At 33.4% G+C, this 18580-nt stretch overlaps 1 protein-coding gene, 1 long non-coding RNA gene and 1 pseudogene across 2 annotated transcripts; 1 reads left to right on the forward strand and 2 right to left on the reverse strand.

Annotated features, from left to right (window-relative positions):
* LOC124455854 lies at positions 1–2794 on the forward strand. The gene is made up of 5 exons (XM_047006471.1): positions 1–516; positions 1189–1378; positions 1470–1577; positions 1652–2120; positions 2164–2794. Exons 1-5 carry the CDS (start codon positions 1–3, stop codon positions 2792–2794), a joined length of 1914 nt encoding a protein of 637 aa, XP_046862427.1.
* A 2156-nt stretch (positions 2795–4950) lies between these two features.
* Positions 4951–5172, reverse strand: LOC124455736. Its single transcript, XR_006952009.1, has 2 exons — positions 5118–5172; positions 4951–5050 (listed from the first exon to the last, which is right to left on the reverse strand). It is a non-coding gene; the product is annotated as an uncharacterized LOC124455736 (long non-coding RNA).
* Positions 5173–14803: 9631 nt separating this feature from the next.
* On the reverse strand, positions 14804–17251 carry LOC124455856 (annotated as a pseudogene).
* Positions 17252–18580: the final 1329 nt, after the last annotated feature.

Here is an 18580-nt window from a genome sequence, read left to right on the forward strand (position 1 = left end):
ATGGCCGACAAACGACAAAGTCTTGCAGCTGCTTGTGAACAGGCTGCTATTGCTCTCCGTTCAATTCAAAGTATAACCAGCGAAGATGTTCAACGGATTGCTGCAACTACGTCTAATACTTCAGATGCAGAAGCAGAGAATCTAACGTCTATCCGTGCTGAATTGGCGCAAAGGTTTCCAAGCTATCGCCCATCGCCATCAGCATCTGGATCTGGAATTTCTGTTCAAGGCAAACATAGCGATTCAAATAGACAAAACAAGAAAAGAACGTGGACTACTAGAACAACAACCAAAAGAGGAAGACCTAGTACATCTAATATTGTCTATAGAGATTTAGTGATCATTCCCAATCCTGAAACGAAAAAGGTCCCAACACATAAGGCTCGTGTAGCACTTGAAAAAAATAGACTTATCGTGTCAGGTTTTCCCTTTGACCGATCTTGGGATGCTGCCACCTTAAAATGCAACATTGAGCTACAACTACCAAAACGTCATGTGCTTTTTGAGTATATGAAGGTAAGGTTGTTTGGAATCCAGCATATCTGTATCCACTTAGTACTAACTTATTTAAACTTGTTCAAATTTTAAACATCCCTCTTCTTGTTTGTACACAATGGTAGTTTTTTTCTTCAAGTTTGCTAATTTAATAGTCTTAAACCTCGGGTGAAAGTCAGCATTTATTTTTAAAACCAATGTTCATTTGATGCTAAGCTCTCTGATTTCTGTAATCTTAGCTAGTATGTATAAATTATTGACCTGCATAACTTTTAAAATATGTGAAAATTGTGTTTTTATTTAGGAAACCAAAATTAGATTGCTATTTGTACATAATAGCAGATTAACACCCCCTTCCTATTATATATGCAAATGTAAGCATTTATCATGCACCCCCACATGCTTTTATTACATACGTATGAAATGGGCAAACCCCTGCATGACCAGTCTGTATCTCCAATGTTGTGAAAGTTTTACACACCAAAATCGTAAAATTTTATTTATGGGATCATGGCTCATTTTGTCAACACCTTGTATGATCCTGCCAAGATCATGATTCATCTTGACAAGACTTAGGAAAGATGTTTCAAGGTCTTGGCAAGGTGCTTAAGCTGTGAATGCTAATTGGTGATTGATTCTTATGTTACACAATAATTGTTATCAAAACTTTTATTTCACCCATACTTTTTACAGGCATGTTATGGAGAACTTGTCAAACCTAAGTTTGCTAATGGATGTTCAATAAATGCAGATGCTTTGCTGAAAGTCTCTGGACAAGGTGCTGTGTATGTTCGTTTATTGGAAAAGCATGCTGTGTTTGAGTTAGATTGTAGTTCTTCTGACTCTGATGGTGAAAGCCTTATTCAAACTACAATGAATGTCTGTAAGTTAAAACTCACGCTATTATTTATTTTATTACTATGGTGCTAAAATTTGGGTGCACATATAAAAAATATATTTTCTTTAAAAATTAGATACAAGTCGTGCTAATGACAACAATTATCAGGAGGAATTGTCAACACCAGTCACAACACCAACTATTAAGAGCTCTTCCTCTGAGAATTATCAAACACCATTTGAAGGTAGCATACATATTTAGGTATGCCTAGGTACTACTATATTCTATTTTTTGACTATATGTTTTCCCCAATTTCAGAATTTTTGGTGAGTGATGGTGAGTTTGTTGCATCTGTTGATATTCAGTCTGATACAGCACCACAAGTACTTGCTACTCCTGAAGTCATTTCTACATCCAACCTTCCTGTGTCATATGCAGCACAAGAATCGACAGATGCTATACAAGAATCGACAACCATCACACTTCACAGATCCAATCTTAGAAAGGAGCTTATGTTGATATTTCTTGATGAGGGCATCTTGAATAAGTTTGTAGTTGTAAAGATGGTCAATGATCATGGTAATGAAGAGAAAGGTGATGGTGATGGAGTTTTTCGTGATGCTCTTTCCCTTTTCTGGCAGGACGCATACATTAGCTTGATGTTAGGAGAAGATGAAAGAGTTCCGTGCATACGACATGATATGAACAGAAGCCTTTGGGAAGCTGTTGCTCGCATTTTCTCAAAGGATATCTTCAAGCGAATTATTTTCCTGTCCAAATATCTCAAGTATTCATTGTGTCTCTTCTTTTGGCGAAAATGCTATTTGTAGAGAGATGTATTTGGAATCCTTTAAAAGGTACATCTCAAGGGCAGAGGCTGAAGTTATTGAGAAAGCACTTTCGCAAGGATTATCCTTGGATGATGATGATTTTAAAGATTTCCTTACAGCCTTCGACTGCAGAAAGGTAGTCAAAGAAGAGAATCTATCTGATATTTTGATTGAATTGGCTCATAAAGAGCTTGTTCAGAAGCCAAAATATGTTGCAGATTGTTGGGAAACTATCCTTTCAAAGATTAAGATGTTTTTTCCAACAGTTGATACTTTGGAAATGCATTTCTCAAAGTTGAAACCTACATCAGCAAAGATTTGTAGAATGTTTATTGCAAATCCAGAAAGCTCAGCAGAATCAGAAAGTATGTCGCATTTGAAGAGATATGTTAAAGGATTAGATGATTCTTTGTTACGTAAATTTCTCAGACTTTGTACTGGTTCTGATGTTGTCATTGTTGAAGGTATTAAAGTCACATTTACATCACTCGCTGGAGCAGGGAGAAGGCCTATTTTTCATGCATGTGGCTGTGTAATTGAACTACCTTCAACGTATGAAGACTTCTGCGATTTTAGGCAGGAATTTACTAACATCTTGAACCAGGTGGATATAGAAATGGACCTGGTATAGACGAGAATGTTTATTAATTCTTTAGACATATTATTTAATGTTGAGGACTAACTCGTATACATACAATGATACAACTACATGCACATATGGAGTTATTGTTTAATTGTTTATTTTGAGCGTAATTTTGTTTTACAACTTAGTTTGCTATATTCATATATCAACCAATATTTGTTTGAAAATTGTTGCCAATGTACTGCCTGTTACCTAGTATTTCTTCAATAAGATTTACCGTTTGTAAATATGCCATAACACCGTCTCCTGATTCAGCATTAATGTTTTCTTTTACAAAGGAAATGCCATCATTGTTCAAACCAGTATCAATCACAGGAACTGTCACTTGGTAATCTGCACAATCAACATCAAGTTGACCTTCATTGTCAACACCATAAGCTTGCATCTCTGCTTCATTTGAAAAGCTATCAACACCAGTGTAACCTAAATTTAAACTTTTCAGTACACCTTGAGTAAATAACTGAATTGGCGAACGATTGTGCTCTGATGAGAGTGGGTGGTGTTGCCATTGCTCAACAAACTCTTCAAGTGATTTGTTTATTCTTCTTAAAAATATGAAATGAAGTGCAAACATGTGCACTTCGTTTAAAGGATCTAAGAGTCCTGAATTCTCCAAATCATTGAAAACAGATGCATAAAAGCACAACACTCCAGCATACACATCTCTGTGTATTCTTTCAACTCTGCAGTTATGAACAGAGCTACCAGTAATGATACTACCCCGATTTAAACCTCTTTGTTCCAGCATATAAGTAGCAACTCCGAAATTCTCCATGCCATGGTCACTACGAACTCTTGACGGCAGTCCATACTTTCTCACTCCTTCCTTAAATTTTTCTAGGACTGTGTTGCTTCTATTGTTATCTGCACAGTGCACATAAACAAGTAATCGCGAGTAACCATCAATGCAGCAGTGCACAACAAACCGATATCTTATTAACTTATGATTGCCGTCTATGTGCCATAAGGCGTTTGGGCAAGGAACTGAGTATGTTCGTCGATAGATAACTGGTCTCCATCTTAATGTAATACCAACTGGATCTACTCGCCTTAAACTCTCTCGTACTTTTCTTCGTTGGACACGTATGTGTCTACTTCGCAAGGCTCCCACCAGCCTACGCTCACCAATATTTGGAGTTAGTTTTTTGTATATCTTTAACGACACTATCCAAATCTTCACTGGATATTTGAGACCATTGTAAGTCATAGTCTACATTTAGACCAAACTCTTCTCGCTTTCTTGTTATTGTAGTTATACTAACACCTAAAATCTTGGCAATGGTTCTCCAATTAAAGTGTAAAGATCTTAAAATTCCAGTTGTTCTTTACTGACTTCAATTTTAGGACGACCAGGACCATTACCTAACTTTTTTTTTCGGCATGAAAAACCCAAATACGTTGTACTTGGCCGTTGGTGACATAGAATTCCGCATATTTCATCAACATTTTGCATAAGTAAGACTAGACGAGTCTTTAGTGAGTTAAATTCCCCCTCGTGTGTTCTCGTTATTTCTGAGATGTGATCAGTCAACATGCGTAACGTTGCTGATGCCTCTACCAGTCGCCTAGTTAAAGCCTCCAAGATCTCCTCGTCTGCACTTTCTAAACTTTCGTCAAGATGGTAGACTTGACTAAATATAGATTTAAGTTCGTGAAAGAAAATATGCAATCCTCGCTCATTGCGCTCTCTCGGATGATTTACACTACCACTTGTCGCCATTTTGTTTTATCTTAATGAGCGCGCGCAGCATTATGAATTTAATTAGGACATTTTAAAATCATATAGAATATTTTAAATCCATATGGAATATTTTTAAATCATATGGAATATTTTTAAATCATATGGAATATTTTTAAATCATATGGAATATTTTTCAATCCATATGGAATATTTTTAAATCCATATGGAATATTTTAAATCCATATGGAATATTTTAAATCCAATATAGAATATTTTTAATTGAAGATTCAAATATATTAAATAAATCGAATAAAGATATGTTCGGCGCGCCATACTTATCCGACGTTCATACAACGTTTACCTGACGTTTATCCGACGTTCATTTAACATACAATTAATGATGCATTGTTTGTGAATTCATAAAAGAGCCTTTTCAATGATACGAACTAAAGTTTAATTTCCAATAATCAATTTTAAATTCATCTATTTTGCTGTGCGTGTTTTAATATACATATTTACAAAAATGCTAATTAAGCCGATTCCAATAAGTTGCCTTTTCGGACCTGCAAGAAAATAACATATATGATTAATAGAAAATGGTAGTCTATATATCATTTTTATTTGTCTTACCACCTACAACAACATTGACATATTTGTCTGTAAGAGATGCCACTTAAATGGAAAAGTAAATCGTCTGCTATATGCATATCTTCTTAATCTAATTTATATAGGATATAAATATGCGTTTGTTTTGGTTATTAATAATATGTTCCATATTGAGAGAACCTGACAATACTAATGACACCATCAATGAAAAAAATACACAAACTAAAACATGCAACTGCCGACAAAAAAAACACTGCCCACTTAACGGAAACTGCCTACAATCATCTGTAATCTACAAAGCAACTGTTAAACGTTGGACACTAACACAACTGAGACCTACATAGGACTTACAGAAAACGAATTTAAGACTCGACACAGGAACCTCACTGCCTCTTTCCGCCACAAAAAACTAACAAACTCCACAGAACTCAGCAAACACATATGGACATTAAAAGACAACAACATCGCTGACGATATCTCATGGAACATCATCACTTACAGCAAACCGTACAACAGCGCCAAAAAACGATGCAACCTATGCCTGAAAGAAAAATTTTTCATCACCTACCAACCACAACTATCATCACTCAACAAACGTAAGGAACTTATCTCCTCTTGTCGCCATAGACGCAAGGCACTTTTATCCAATTTGTAACCATACACTCAACATATTATGTAATTCTATCTTAATTTGCTCGAGCTCTTCCTCTCCACTGAATTCACCTTCCAAAATTCATATTACCGACAAATCTCAGGAACACCAATGGGTTCCCCTTTATCCACCTTCCTTGCAGAAGCTGTTATGCAACACCTTGAAAAGCAGTCAGTCACCAACAACACACACATCAGACTATGGAGAAGATTTGTTGACGACATATTTGCTATCGTCGAAAAAGACAAAACAGAACACATTCTACACACAATAAACAACACCACACAGAACATAACCTTCACCATGGACAAAGAACAGAACAAACAACTTACCTTCCTAGTTATTTTACTTACCAGATCACATGACGGCACATTAAACACACAAGTATTCCGCAAAAAAACACACACAGACCAGATACTCAACTTTAATAGCAATCACCCAACACAACACAAAATTAGTTGCATACGAACTCTCTTTAACAGGATTAAAACACACTGCAATACAGAAGAAGCCACGAAGAATGAACGCAACTACTTATACTCTACATTCAAAAACAACAATTACCCACGAAACTTTATCAACAAAGTACTAAACAAAATACACAACAAACCACAAACTGAGAAACCTAACGAAGATACAGACGAACCAGTAAAAATAGTGACATTACCATATATAAACGGAACATCAGAAATGACATCAAGACTACTCCGACCATTCAGAATAAACATCGCACATAAACCAACACACAAACTCAAATCATACTTCACTAAACATAAAGACCGAACAACGACATTTGACACAACCTACGCGGTCTACATGATACCATGTAAAGATTGCCCCAAACAGTACATAGGACAAACATCCAAGAAAATTGAGACAAGACTCACTGAACACAAGAATGCCATCAAACGACGCGACCCAAAATCACTACCAGCAGAACATACCTACAATACCAACCACACATTTGACTGGACAAAAACAAAACTTCTTGGGAGCGCACAAACAAAACACGCTCGACAATTCAAAGAGGTATGGTACAGCAAAGACAACAACACAATAAACAGACATATTGACATCCCCATCATCTATTCACAACTAAAGACAAAACCAAGACAACAAACTAATAACACATCGACTAAAATTAAATACTCGAATTTCATTAACGCAATCCATACACCAGAAACCATGACAACGCATCTTATACCATCCAATAATATCAACTCAACTACTAACCACCAATCAGACGCTCCAAACGCCTACAAAATCTTTATAAATAATATATTCGCACATTCTGACAAAGGCTCGAAGCACCGAGTTGAAAGCTTAATAAAAAATTTAAAACAAATCCAAAGAATCCTTATCATTATCATAATATGCCTGGGTTACCAATTTTCAAATATATATATATATATATATATATATATATATAGGAAGTTTATAATTTATGATTTTTCGTATAAAACAGTGCTCGATGCCCGAGAGCAGAGCGTAAATATTAATAATAAGAAGAAATACACAAAAACTACAATTTCATCCCGACAAGCCTGTTTCGTGATTGCTCTCTCTTCAGGGGATTTAATGAATAAAATACTTAAATGCTTAAAATATATATACAAAATGATGGAAGTTAGTGTATTAATCAAGGTGTATAGTTTCAAGTTAGATGACGGAAGTTAGAGTATTAATTAAGGTGTATGGTTACAAATTACATAGGAGTGTTTTGGATCTATGGCGACAAGAGGAAACAAGTATATATATATATATAAAAGATAAAAGTTTCTCCAGATTGTAAGTGACTTTTATCTTTTATATATTAAATGCCTGGATTACAAATTTTCAAAATATAGAATTAATGACTCCAGTTTGAGACTGACTTTATTAACGTTATTAGCAATAATTGTAATGTAACAGATGTTCGCCACACATTATTTAAGCACCAGTTAACATTTGAATACGTAATAACAGAGTTGCATCGGGATCTTTTGTCATCACAGGAACGTATTTCCCTTAATATTAAGGAGAAGCATGTTTGGTTCTAAATATCCATCATCAATATACTTATTGGAGACGTTTAAACTAAATATTCCTCATGAATTTTAAGTGTGCTTTTTTTCCACATTTGATTTTCGTTGCCTGAAGAAATTGCGTCAGTTTGAATCGTTACTTTTCCAAGGAAGAATCATTTTTCATTCTAGTGAATGGAAAATGTTCATAGCAATATGTGTTTACCAAGTTTAAAAGTCCACTGTTACATTGTCAATACTTGACACCCATTCACCAAACTCGTTTTTCAAACCTGTTCAACTTTTACAACTTCGTTAATAAATTAATCATATCTTTATTTGCAAAGAAAATTCATACACATGTTTACTGAACCAATTCAACAATAGAATTTACAATCAAAATAGTTTTTATCAATTTCTTCATCCCTTTGTTGACCATGAACAATATACGCTTTGAGCACCATCAATATTTGTCAACGTTTAAATCAGTAAAGACGAACTTTATCCATGTAGCTAGTGTAATTATTTATTTAGCAATATAAAAGTTTTACTTTGTGGATATTTTTTGCTACTCAGAAATGCCTTAATAGAACAGCTTCAAAATGCCATTCAATTACCAAAAAAATTTTGTATATATTTTATACTTCCATGCATCTCAAATGCAAATGGAATGTAAACAAATAATAAATTACTACAAATGTGTAAAACATAAAATGTAAATTAGTATAGATTTTTCTGTCTATAAAGAGTCCTATATTCTTGCAAAATCATTATTACCGATTTGTTGGTATTATTATTAACAAACAAAGCTTTAGCTAGAGCTATATGCTTCAAAAAACTCGGTGGTTTTCACAGTAAAAAACCTCCGTCATTTTATAACTAAAATAAAATTTTGACGAAGCAACAACGACAACAAACTTCCTCGAGCCAATCCAGTACACGGTCAAACTTGAAACTCGTTCTTGAATGAAGTCGCACTTTATATTGGTACACACTTACCAAAGCTCACTATTCACGCTAGAACATAACATTAAACACTTCTTAAAAAATGTATAATTAACACATAGAACATGCGGAGCTAACTGCGTCAAAATAGCAGAGTGGTAAAATACAAAGTTGTACCAGATAATTATTTTCTTTTCCACCAGTACATGATTCAAAGACCAAATAGGAATGATGGTAGATAACGTTTACCAACGTAGATTTTCGAATATTTTAGGTTTGCGACTTTTTAAATGATGAAAATATACGTCATGGGTAGAAGGAGTAATTCAATTGAATTTGACATCAAAATGCTTTCTGTGGCCAAGAAATATTGCCGTTTGTGTCCTATATAGAACTGTCCGTGCAAAAATCTAATTTGTCGCATCCTTGAACATGTTATCGGGCTTCACTTTTGTGATACCTATAGAAGCTATATAACCAGTCAATTATCAGATCAGAGGGTTAACTGAGTGGGTCCAGTTTTTGTCAATTAAGCTTATTTGTCTTTATGTCTTGATGTAGCTACGACTTTGAACAATCTTGGTAATGTGTATTATGATACCAACAAATTAGTCAAAGCCAAAGAGGGTGATGAAAAAGCGTTGGAATTTCAACAAAAATCACTTGCTCCTGAACATGTTGATGTAGCTACGACTTTAAACGATCTTGGCAATGTGTATTACAATACCAACAAATATGCCAAAGCCAAAGAGTGTTATGAAAAAGCGTTAGAAATTCAACAAAAATCACTTGGTCCTGAACATGTTGATGTAGCTACGACTTTAAAATATCTTGGTAATGTGTTTCATTCTACTAAAGAAAATGACAAAGCAAAAGAATTTTATAAGAAAGCGCAGGAATTCGAAAAAAATCATTTGCTTTGAATCATGTTGTTTTTACTGCATCTTTGAACAGTATTGGTTTGTTCATCTTTATTTTTGTATATTATTGCACATATCAGCGTTTTAAAGTGTAACTTTTGAAGTGTTGGAATTTCATACGAAATTTTTTTAGTTTTTATTGTTTACAATTCATGAATTGTTTTTCTATTATGTTTGGCTAGATCTGAACAGAAAAAAACAATTTCAGGAATATTGATAAAATTAGTTAAAGCTGTTTCTTGTAAAATTGGATTCATTTCGAGTAATGATCTTATTTTAGGCCGTTTAACCATCCTGAGGAATTATCTAGTCAAATTCTCTTATATATAGTCCTTTTGTAGAGCTATCTTAAAGTAGATAAGAAAGATTTGCAAATTGAGAACAATGTAATGCACTTCAATATATATTTGGGAGCAAAAATATTTTAAATCTCTTTTAACATATAAATAAAACTAAACTCAATTAAGCTACTAAGAAACAACGACATATGCAACTAAAATTTGTTTTTGGTAAACTTTTCCTTGTTTTCTTTTTATCTTATGTTTTACTATGTGGTTTGCAATTTAGGGCTAGAAACTACTGAGAGCCTTTTCCTCCAATTCTTTCCAAACTGATATGCCTAAATACAATTTGTTTGACTTTGCTTAGTTTCAACTATTTTCCTTTTTTTAAGTATCTGCTTTTTACTCAATATAAACGTATGCTTTAAAAAAATCTCAAGTACTTTATTTAAAATTGTTCTTGCTTTTTATCATAGCTACAAGGCTGGGGCTAGTTATTTTTATTACAAATACTTTTTGTTTGTTCTATATATGACGAGTTAAAAAACTTTCTACTAATTGCTTTTAAGTTTTGTTCGTATAAATTAGAAAAACTAAAAAAACTTAAGTAAAAATTAGGACATGAATAAAGTTTTACATTTTTCAGTTTTTTAGTTTTGAATGTTTAAAGAAAAATACAAGATTTACAATACTTGGATTCTAAAAAATTTCTTTATTACTTTAAAAAGCTAGTTTAAAATCCTAGATTAATGTATATCTTTGTTCTTTGAAAGAACGTGTAGCTCAATTCTAGTAATTTTCTTGAAGAATTGATTCTTGGTTTTTTTCTTTTTTATTTAATCCAATAAACTTTATAAACTCCACTTAACTCAGTCTTTCTCTAGAAACATATCTATTATAAAAATCATCCTTCTATTTTACGCTATGGTTCACTTGCTCTAATTTTATATCTTTTTCAAAGAAATAAAATCTGATGCTACTGCTGATGCTAAATCCCTTTCAAATTTACACGTTCATACGGAGAAAATAAAAGGCATGCTTATTATATTAGAAGGTAAATACACAAAATTTAGAGCTTTATTAGATGAACTCTTTAATAGTCAAAAAGAGAGGAAATTGTGAAAATACTTGGAATCTAGATAAAGTTGAGTTTATTGGCTCTTCAAATATTCTTTAACTTTTGTTTATAAATATTGTTCCTTGTTATATAACTAAGTAGACAGAACATTTTGAAATTACAGATAACTCGAAACGTTGCAAATTTGGTGTTATTTTTATGTTGTAGTATTTCAAATCACACATGTTACTTTAGTGACATTAAGATACTTTAAAAAACCAGCGTTCATAATAACAAATTTTATAAACAAAACCTCAAATATAAAGCCCATCCAGGTGTCTCACTTTTCTATATTCCTTCCCCAAAAAAGATACAGTTCTATAAGGAAAAATATGAAAGTTGTTGTTGTATTACATACATACATGAAAAGGTATGTTATGCCTTTGCTTATCATGATGACGAGTAGAATTAAAATCTATATTTACATGTAGCTACCGACAGATTCAAAAATGTTTCAAATAAGGTTTTCCCCTGATCAATCTATTTCTGATATTTTCGTGACACAAACATTAATTACAGCAAGAAATCAAAAATAGCTACATAGAGCGTTGGCTATTGGCTATGCTGAGTATGGCAGTCCTAGTAACAATAAATATCAATAGCTGTGTAAAAAGCTAAGAGTACCACATCAGTACACTTATTTCGAGCAATAAATCAATTGTCTTTATAAAAGAACATACTTTAACTTATGAAGCTGAAAATATTTTGCAGCAATTACTTTGTCTTGTTCACTTGTGATCATGTGCTATGATGACATTTGAAATTCGTTAATAAAACAATATATGATAAGACACAAAAATTAGACTAAAAACAATCGTTTGCTAGCTGGAAAAGAATAGGAAACAACATCAAATTGTAGTAAGACATTTAATTAATCGTGGTTGATATAAATTTTCAGACAAGGTTACCTAGATTGATATACGAACACTTAAAAACGCGAAAGCATATCAAATACTTTATAATGAAGTAGACAAACATTTCAAAACAACTCTTCACTTCTCAAAACAAAGTTGAGGTATTTACAAACACGCAAGACATTGTGTGTTTGTAAATACTTCAACTTTGATCATGCAATATTAGTTACAAAATTAAGATGTTACTTGCAACTTTTTTCCAATGAAAGAAACGGCCTTTGTTTCGAGACTTGTAGGGCCCGTAGTAAGTTGGAGAACACAAACAATCATTCTTCTGCGTGACTCATGACACAAATTAGCAATGCAATTACAATCACACCGACATAAGAAAGGTGCTTATAATATTTTTTTGAGTGTTTCGATGTACCCTTATCCATATGTGGCAGCAAAGTGATCAGAGAACACCGAGTATTGCATGCACATTTGTTTTAAGTAAGACATTAATTTAATTCAAAGATTCAAAGGATTTATTACGTGACGAAGACTTAAAGACTACATGTCATGTCTCATAAAACAAATTTTAAAAAATCATCTTCACTCGTGTGGAACAGTAGTTTACAATGTCAGAAATATGCGATTTACGTATTTTAAATCAATTATTGTTTAAATTGGGTTAAGTAAAACGCGGATACGGACGGACAGATAATAACTGCGGATGAAAAATTATGGACGGATGACATTCGTGAACGGACGGATGAGCTAATGTCATACAAAACATGTGTTTTGAGGTCCATCCGTGTTTTGTAAAACGCAGATATAGCTTAAAATGTGACTGTTGAGCTATTTTAAAGTTTATCCGTGTTTTAACCGAAAGGGCAACTGCCTCATCTTCGGCTTCACTGAATTCAGACAATTATTTTCTACCGTATTTTGCTCGATTACATAAAATACAAAAAGATAAATGTTGTTGAGCTCCTAAAGAAAGCATTAAAAAAAACAACTCTTGCAATTAAGTTTACTTTGGTAAAGTTACAATCATAACTGGCTTAGCTACTCATGGGTCTTGCTTTTTAAGTAACCTATATATAAAGTCTTAAACACTTCATTATGGTTAGGATAGCAAAAATTGGACACCTTACAAAGTAAATGGATCAATTATGGTATAAAATGGGGTCAAATGATAAAAAAGAAAGTAGCATATGAAGGATAGTCAACTTCTCCCTTCCCCACGCTTATAGCTAGTGATTTGTTTTGAGCTCATGTTTTTCATAAATGTTCTCATGCAGTATTTGCCCTTTTCTCCACAAATTGACAAAAGACTTGTGAACTTTTGATTACTCTTGCAGACATTTTTGTTATTAGTTATTCTTGTGTTTGAACCATTGAACTAAAATGCATGGAATGCTACTCAAAGCAAATATACTGAAGCCAAATCTTACACCCAGACATGCGTGTTTAGTGTTTCGAGATTGTCTAGCGGATTGAAATTAGACAGACAGTGCAACGTTATTAAAACACATTTTTCAACGTTAAGAAAGGGAAGCTAGCATCATTTTCTATGTCAGATATAAACGAATGACTGGGGTGTTGCTGGTTGACGAAATCAAGAAAGAGAGCTACATAGTCTATGTCTCAGAAACTGAATGAAAGAAAACTAAGTAAAAGAATTATTGTCTACGAAATGTTAGTATAGAAATGCCTTAATTCACAAGACGAGAACCTTAGCCAAAATTTTAAAATATTGTATAGGCATGGCCCACGGCTTCCTCAAAAGCTTCTTTCATTGTTGATTTGTTGTTCGATACAGGCATTAACTTTGAATTCACAGTTAAATGTAATGTGAAACCGATAATTAATAATTTAATTATTGAACTGTAATCGGTAAAAAAACGTTAAAACGAAAAATGTTAGAAGCAATGCCTTTATCGAAGATTTAAATAATTTGTCAAATGGGATGTTTGTGAACAATAAATTAACATCTTGCAGGCATTGTGACTCTTTCAATTAAGAAGCCAAAAGAGGACAAACAGGTCGTTGTTGGAGTTGATTGTCGATGTTTTCAAACTGTGTAAGCCCCTTATTGCTACCGTGAAACAAGTAAAACGAAGTCAAGCTATAAAGAAACTAGTGTAAAGGTTTAATGCCATGATGTTTTGGCTTCAAAGCGGGCATAATACTATGATATTTGGAAGAGCGGCTTAAGGGGAGGGGTACGGAAGTTATGTCCTGATATTACACAGGCATCTTGCTAAAGGTTTTGGTTTTAAAATTTTATAGTATCTCTCAGGAGACTGTTTACTAAGGTTGGAAATTGTACATAATAATTAAGTACAGCAATAATTATGCTGACTGAGGTATTTTCTTTCAGAATTTGATAAAGTCTCTGTTAATGATGTACTCAGGCATAACTTCTCTATCTTCAATGGTAGTTATAGTACGTAATAACTTCAATTCAACGAGAGAAGATCTGGGATTTCTTTGCAGTTTATGCATTAGCCACAGAGTTTTCCGCTCATTATCTTTATGATTTTTTCGATGGTAATCGAGATTTTAATTGTGTATATGAGGAAATACAACACGAATGTACTAGAGTTAGATGGCCTTGACGGTATCAGTTACTTTTTACTACAATTAAATACATAAAGTTTTAGTTATGTTTACCCCGAATTCTGTCATTTTTATAAATAATAGATTATTATTTTTTTAACAACAACGAATCCAAAAAGCTTACTTACTTTGTTTATCAATGCATTACTAAGTAACAAGTATATGCTATTATAATTGCTCATCCCATAATATTATTCACTTATAACAATTTAATCTTGAATATAAATCAAACACTTTAAATTTTTTATTTTTGCGAAACAAGACGTTTCATAGAGTGTTATGGACAGTTAGAGAGTGAGTTGATACTACTTAACATAAAGACGACTTTCTTTTACGACTTTCGAGTGACAACGACATATCCGTCTCCCTTGTTGTTTAAACCAGGCTTGTTTACTTGATTTTTTCCTGCATTGTAAGATCCACCTCCACCACCACAAGATCCGGACACATTATCCCCGGATGCTCCACATGAGTAGCCCCCACCTCCACCTGCTCCTCCACCAGAACAATATGCCCCGCTACCACCTCCAAATCCACCAACAGCATTGTTATACCAGGCACGTCCTCCTGCTCCTCCATTTATAAAAGCAAAACCTCCTTCTCCTCCATCTCAATACTTTCCACCAAACTGCTTACTACTTCTTCCATTGCTGTAAAATCCACCTCCTCCACCACCTACAAAAACATGAAAGTAACAGCATAAGTTTCACGTTGTTTTGCCGTCAATTTAGTTGCACTTAAAAACGTATCTTACAGTAAGTGGAACTTTTATTGTCAAGATTCCTTAAAATAAAAGCACTTCTCGTGTTTGTCATTGATTGATAAAAATATTAGTATACAAACCATAGAACTAAAATGCAGGGAACGCTTCCTGAAATACAAAACCTTAATAATTTTTTAAATCCGTGACTTTACCGCAAACATGCGCGATTTTACCTCAGACACGCGAGTTTATTCAATTATTATTCCGGGAGAAAATCTCAAAAAACTACACACGCGTGTCTGTGGTAAAATATCGCGTGCCTGATGTAAGATTTTCCTTTAATTATTGGCTTCAGATGGCGTTCCATGTATTTCAATTCTATGATACAAACAGATATTGTAAAATCTGGTACTATACCTGAATTTCCTGCATCTGCCTGCTGTGCTCCTTTTCCGTTTACTCCTCCAGCCCAGTTTCCACAAGGTGTGAAATTTTTACATGGTATAAAACCAACATATTTTAAACTGATTGGTTTTGTATGCTTATATGGTGGAATTTTCTTTGTAGAATGCTCACGTATTTCTAACACGTCGTTGTTTAATGAAAGTAAAATGTTTATGACATGAATATTTTTTGCTCCTCGTTTTGTTTGTTGAAAGGAAAGCTTAAAATTTAGCATTAGAACAAAAGTGAACCCCACTATGATTGAGCAAGTATTTATCAATTTTAAGAGTTTTGTTAGTATGTTAGTCTTCCTACTAATGAAAATATAATTTTATCTTTTGATTAAATGGTTTTAAATATTTTTTAAAACTTCTCGACACTTTTCAGCAAATTATTAGGTGACAAAAGAATTGTTCTTCTTATTTGCTATCATTTAAACTTGATAATTTTTTCCACGCGGATTGTGTAAAAGTTTTACATTAAGTTCTCATGCATGTAAATAGAAACGTGAGTTAAAGTCAATCTTTGCCTTTCGACTAACTTAATTTGGTTGATATATTTTAGTAAATTAGTTTTCTTTGAATTCATCCATAGTCAAATATGGAAGTTTATGTATTTTTGGGTATAACAAGGTTGCTGTAAGATGTCGAAAGAGAGTTATTTGTTGAATGCACAAGAATATTGTTTATGTTTCAACAATCATGAACATAACAATTTGTGACTACTTATAATTCAATTTATTTATTACCTCTGTAAGTAGAGCCATAAATATCATAACCTCCTTGCGTACCGACAGCCGTAATTTCATAAGTTCCAGTATAAGGCACTGTCCAATACTGGATACCTTTTAATACTCTAACCATGTTTACATGATCTTGACCTTTATCATATTGATCAATTAAGGTTGGACCTTGATGACCAGTTGCTCCAAGATTTGTAAAGTTTGCGTTGAATGGACGGAATCCTGATAATTTAAAATATTTTGTGCAAGATGACGTGAAAGAAAGAAAAGTCAATTTAATTGCTAGCTAACGTATAAATAAACTTTTCTTCAGAATAATTTGTTCACAGATTCGAAAAAGTATTTTTTTACTTACTGTATGTTTTGTTCGTACATAATGATTCATATGCTCTTTCATGCGATTCAACTTCTTTTTTGATGTCATCACAGCATTCAAGAGAAAGTGAAATATTGTTTATACACAATATTTTGTAGGCATCCATTTTACTTCCAACCAATGTTTTGATTTTATTACAGCACAAACCCTGACACCTGGTAATAAAGAAAATTTTTGAAATTTCTGATCAAAGTCGCATTTTATGAATATCTAAAAAGCACAGTTTAAGTTATATTTAATTATTTTTAAAAATGTGCACTTTTGAAAGCAATATCATAGATCTATACATCGTTACAACTATTAAATACTTGCATGAGTGATTGGCTATTTATTCAAAAACCCACTTTTACGTGTTAAAGAATGAGGGAATAAGCGTAAAACGAATACTTACCCTTGAATGGCAGCGTACAAAAATACGAGAGTGAAAAAAATTCCAAAGTTGACTTTCGCCATCTTTAGTAGAAATCTTGCAGACAAATGATGAAACGAAAATAAGTCTGGGCCTTATATAGTTCTGCATATGACTGTTTACTTTCCTTGTTTAGACATAACGTTCATGTTACAGGATGAAGCTCATTATTTCATTACAAGGTTAAATAGTTGGAATGTTATTAAAGAAAAAGAATGACAGCATTATACTATAACCAACAACTTTTTAACTCTGTAATACCAGTCACAAGCTCGGGACTTGAATCATCTCGTGTGTAGTTGTCAATCTTTTTAACAATCTATGTTTAAAATAGATTCTTTTCCTGTGGAAAGCGGGATGCTTTCACTGAAGGGCAATTATGTCACAGAATATATACTATACAGAAGGGCCACTCTTGTCGGAACCTTTAATGTTTTTGGGGCCGCGCATGCTGCTTCGCGCATCTCGGCCGCCATCTTCCTAGCTAGTCAATTTCTGACAAACAATATAAGGATTGTAAAAAGAAGTACAAATATGTGCCTGTATCCCTTCAAAAAGGGCGTAGATTTTTTCCTAGCGAGAGTTTGACAAAATTTGAGGTATATTCTATGTCTTTCTTTTTTTACAACTTAATTAAACGTGTTGTAAAGCTCGAAATCTTACATTTCGTTCTGTGACTGTGACCGCACCTCAGCTTTGTAAACTGCAGTCAATAGAATTTTTCTTATTTTGCCTCGTTAATGACATTAAGTTTGAAATCTCTTGGAATTTTTTACTTACAGTGGTTTGGCACTTTGATGCAGTTTAGAAGTTCAGATAACCTGCATCATAATGTATTGAAAAAGCATTGAATCTTGACGGTCCCTTTTATTTGATTCATCCGAGGTGTATGCGGGTTCATTTATTTTCCTTCTAAAAGTGAGTCACTTTTACGTACTTTTTATTTTTTTTGAACTTGGCGGCTGATAGATTACGATTTGCAAACTTGATGGCATAGTAAATCCTCATTCTTAGAAAGAGACTGAGGAGATAATCAATTGAAAAATGCGAGCACTGTTCAAATGGGGTTGGAGCTTTTTGTAGCTGCTGAAGAATCTTTTTCAAAATACCTACACTTTTTGTATAAGTGGAGAATTCTGTGACAAATATGTCTTCAATTTTGGTGATATATTCATGAAATGATACTTTTGGTGCAAAGAGACCGCCAAAGCTCTCGTCTGACTCATATGCCTTGAAGTAGCAAAGCAGATTTCTGCTATCATCAAGTTGGTCTGTGACCATAACTGACTCACATATGGAACACTTGTGCTTTTCAAAATATTTCTGGAGTAAGTATCCAGCTACATAAGCAATTGGATTCTCTTTCATTAAATTGTCACCAACCTCCTTTTCCTTGTAATCCCTTGTCTCAACATCGTCAGTTTTTGTGTGTTT

This window comes from Xenia sp. Carnegie-2017, unplaced genomic scaffold (assembly GCF_021976095.1).
Source record: "Xenia sp. Carnegie-2017 unplaced genomic scaffold, XeniaSp_v1 HiC_scaffold_4, whole genome shotgun sequence".
Classification (NCBI taxonomy): domain Eukaryota; kingdom Metazoa; phylum Cnidaria; class Anthozoa; order Malacalcyonacea; family Xeniidae; genus Xenia; species Xenia sp. Carnegie-2017.

What these genes read in the sequence shown, in the direction of transcription:
- LOC124455854 (XM_047006471.1), top strand. Translation starts at nt 1, where the DNA reads ATGGCCGACAAACGACAAAGTCTTGCAGCTGCTTGTGAACAGGCTGCT. An exon ending in TGCTTTTTGAGTATATGAAG is followed by an intron (nt 517 to 1,188) that starts GTAAGGTTGTTT and finishes TACTTTTTACAG; the next exon opens with GCATGTTATGGAGAACTTGT. An exon ending in TTATCAAACACCATTTGAAG is followed by an intron (nt 1,578 to 1,651) that starts GTAGCATACATA and finishes CCCCAATTTCAG; the next exon opens with AATTTTTGGTGAGTGATGGT.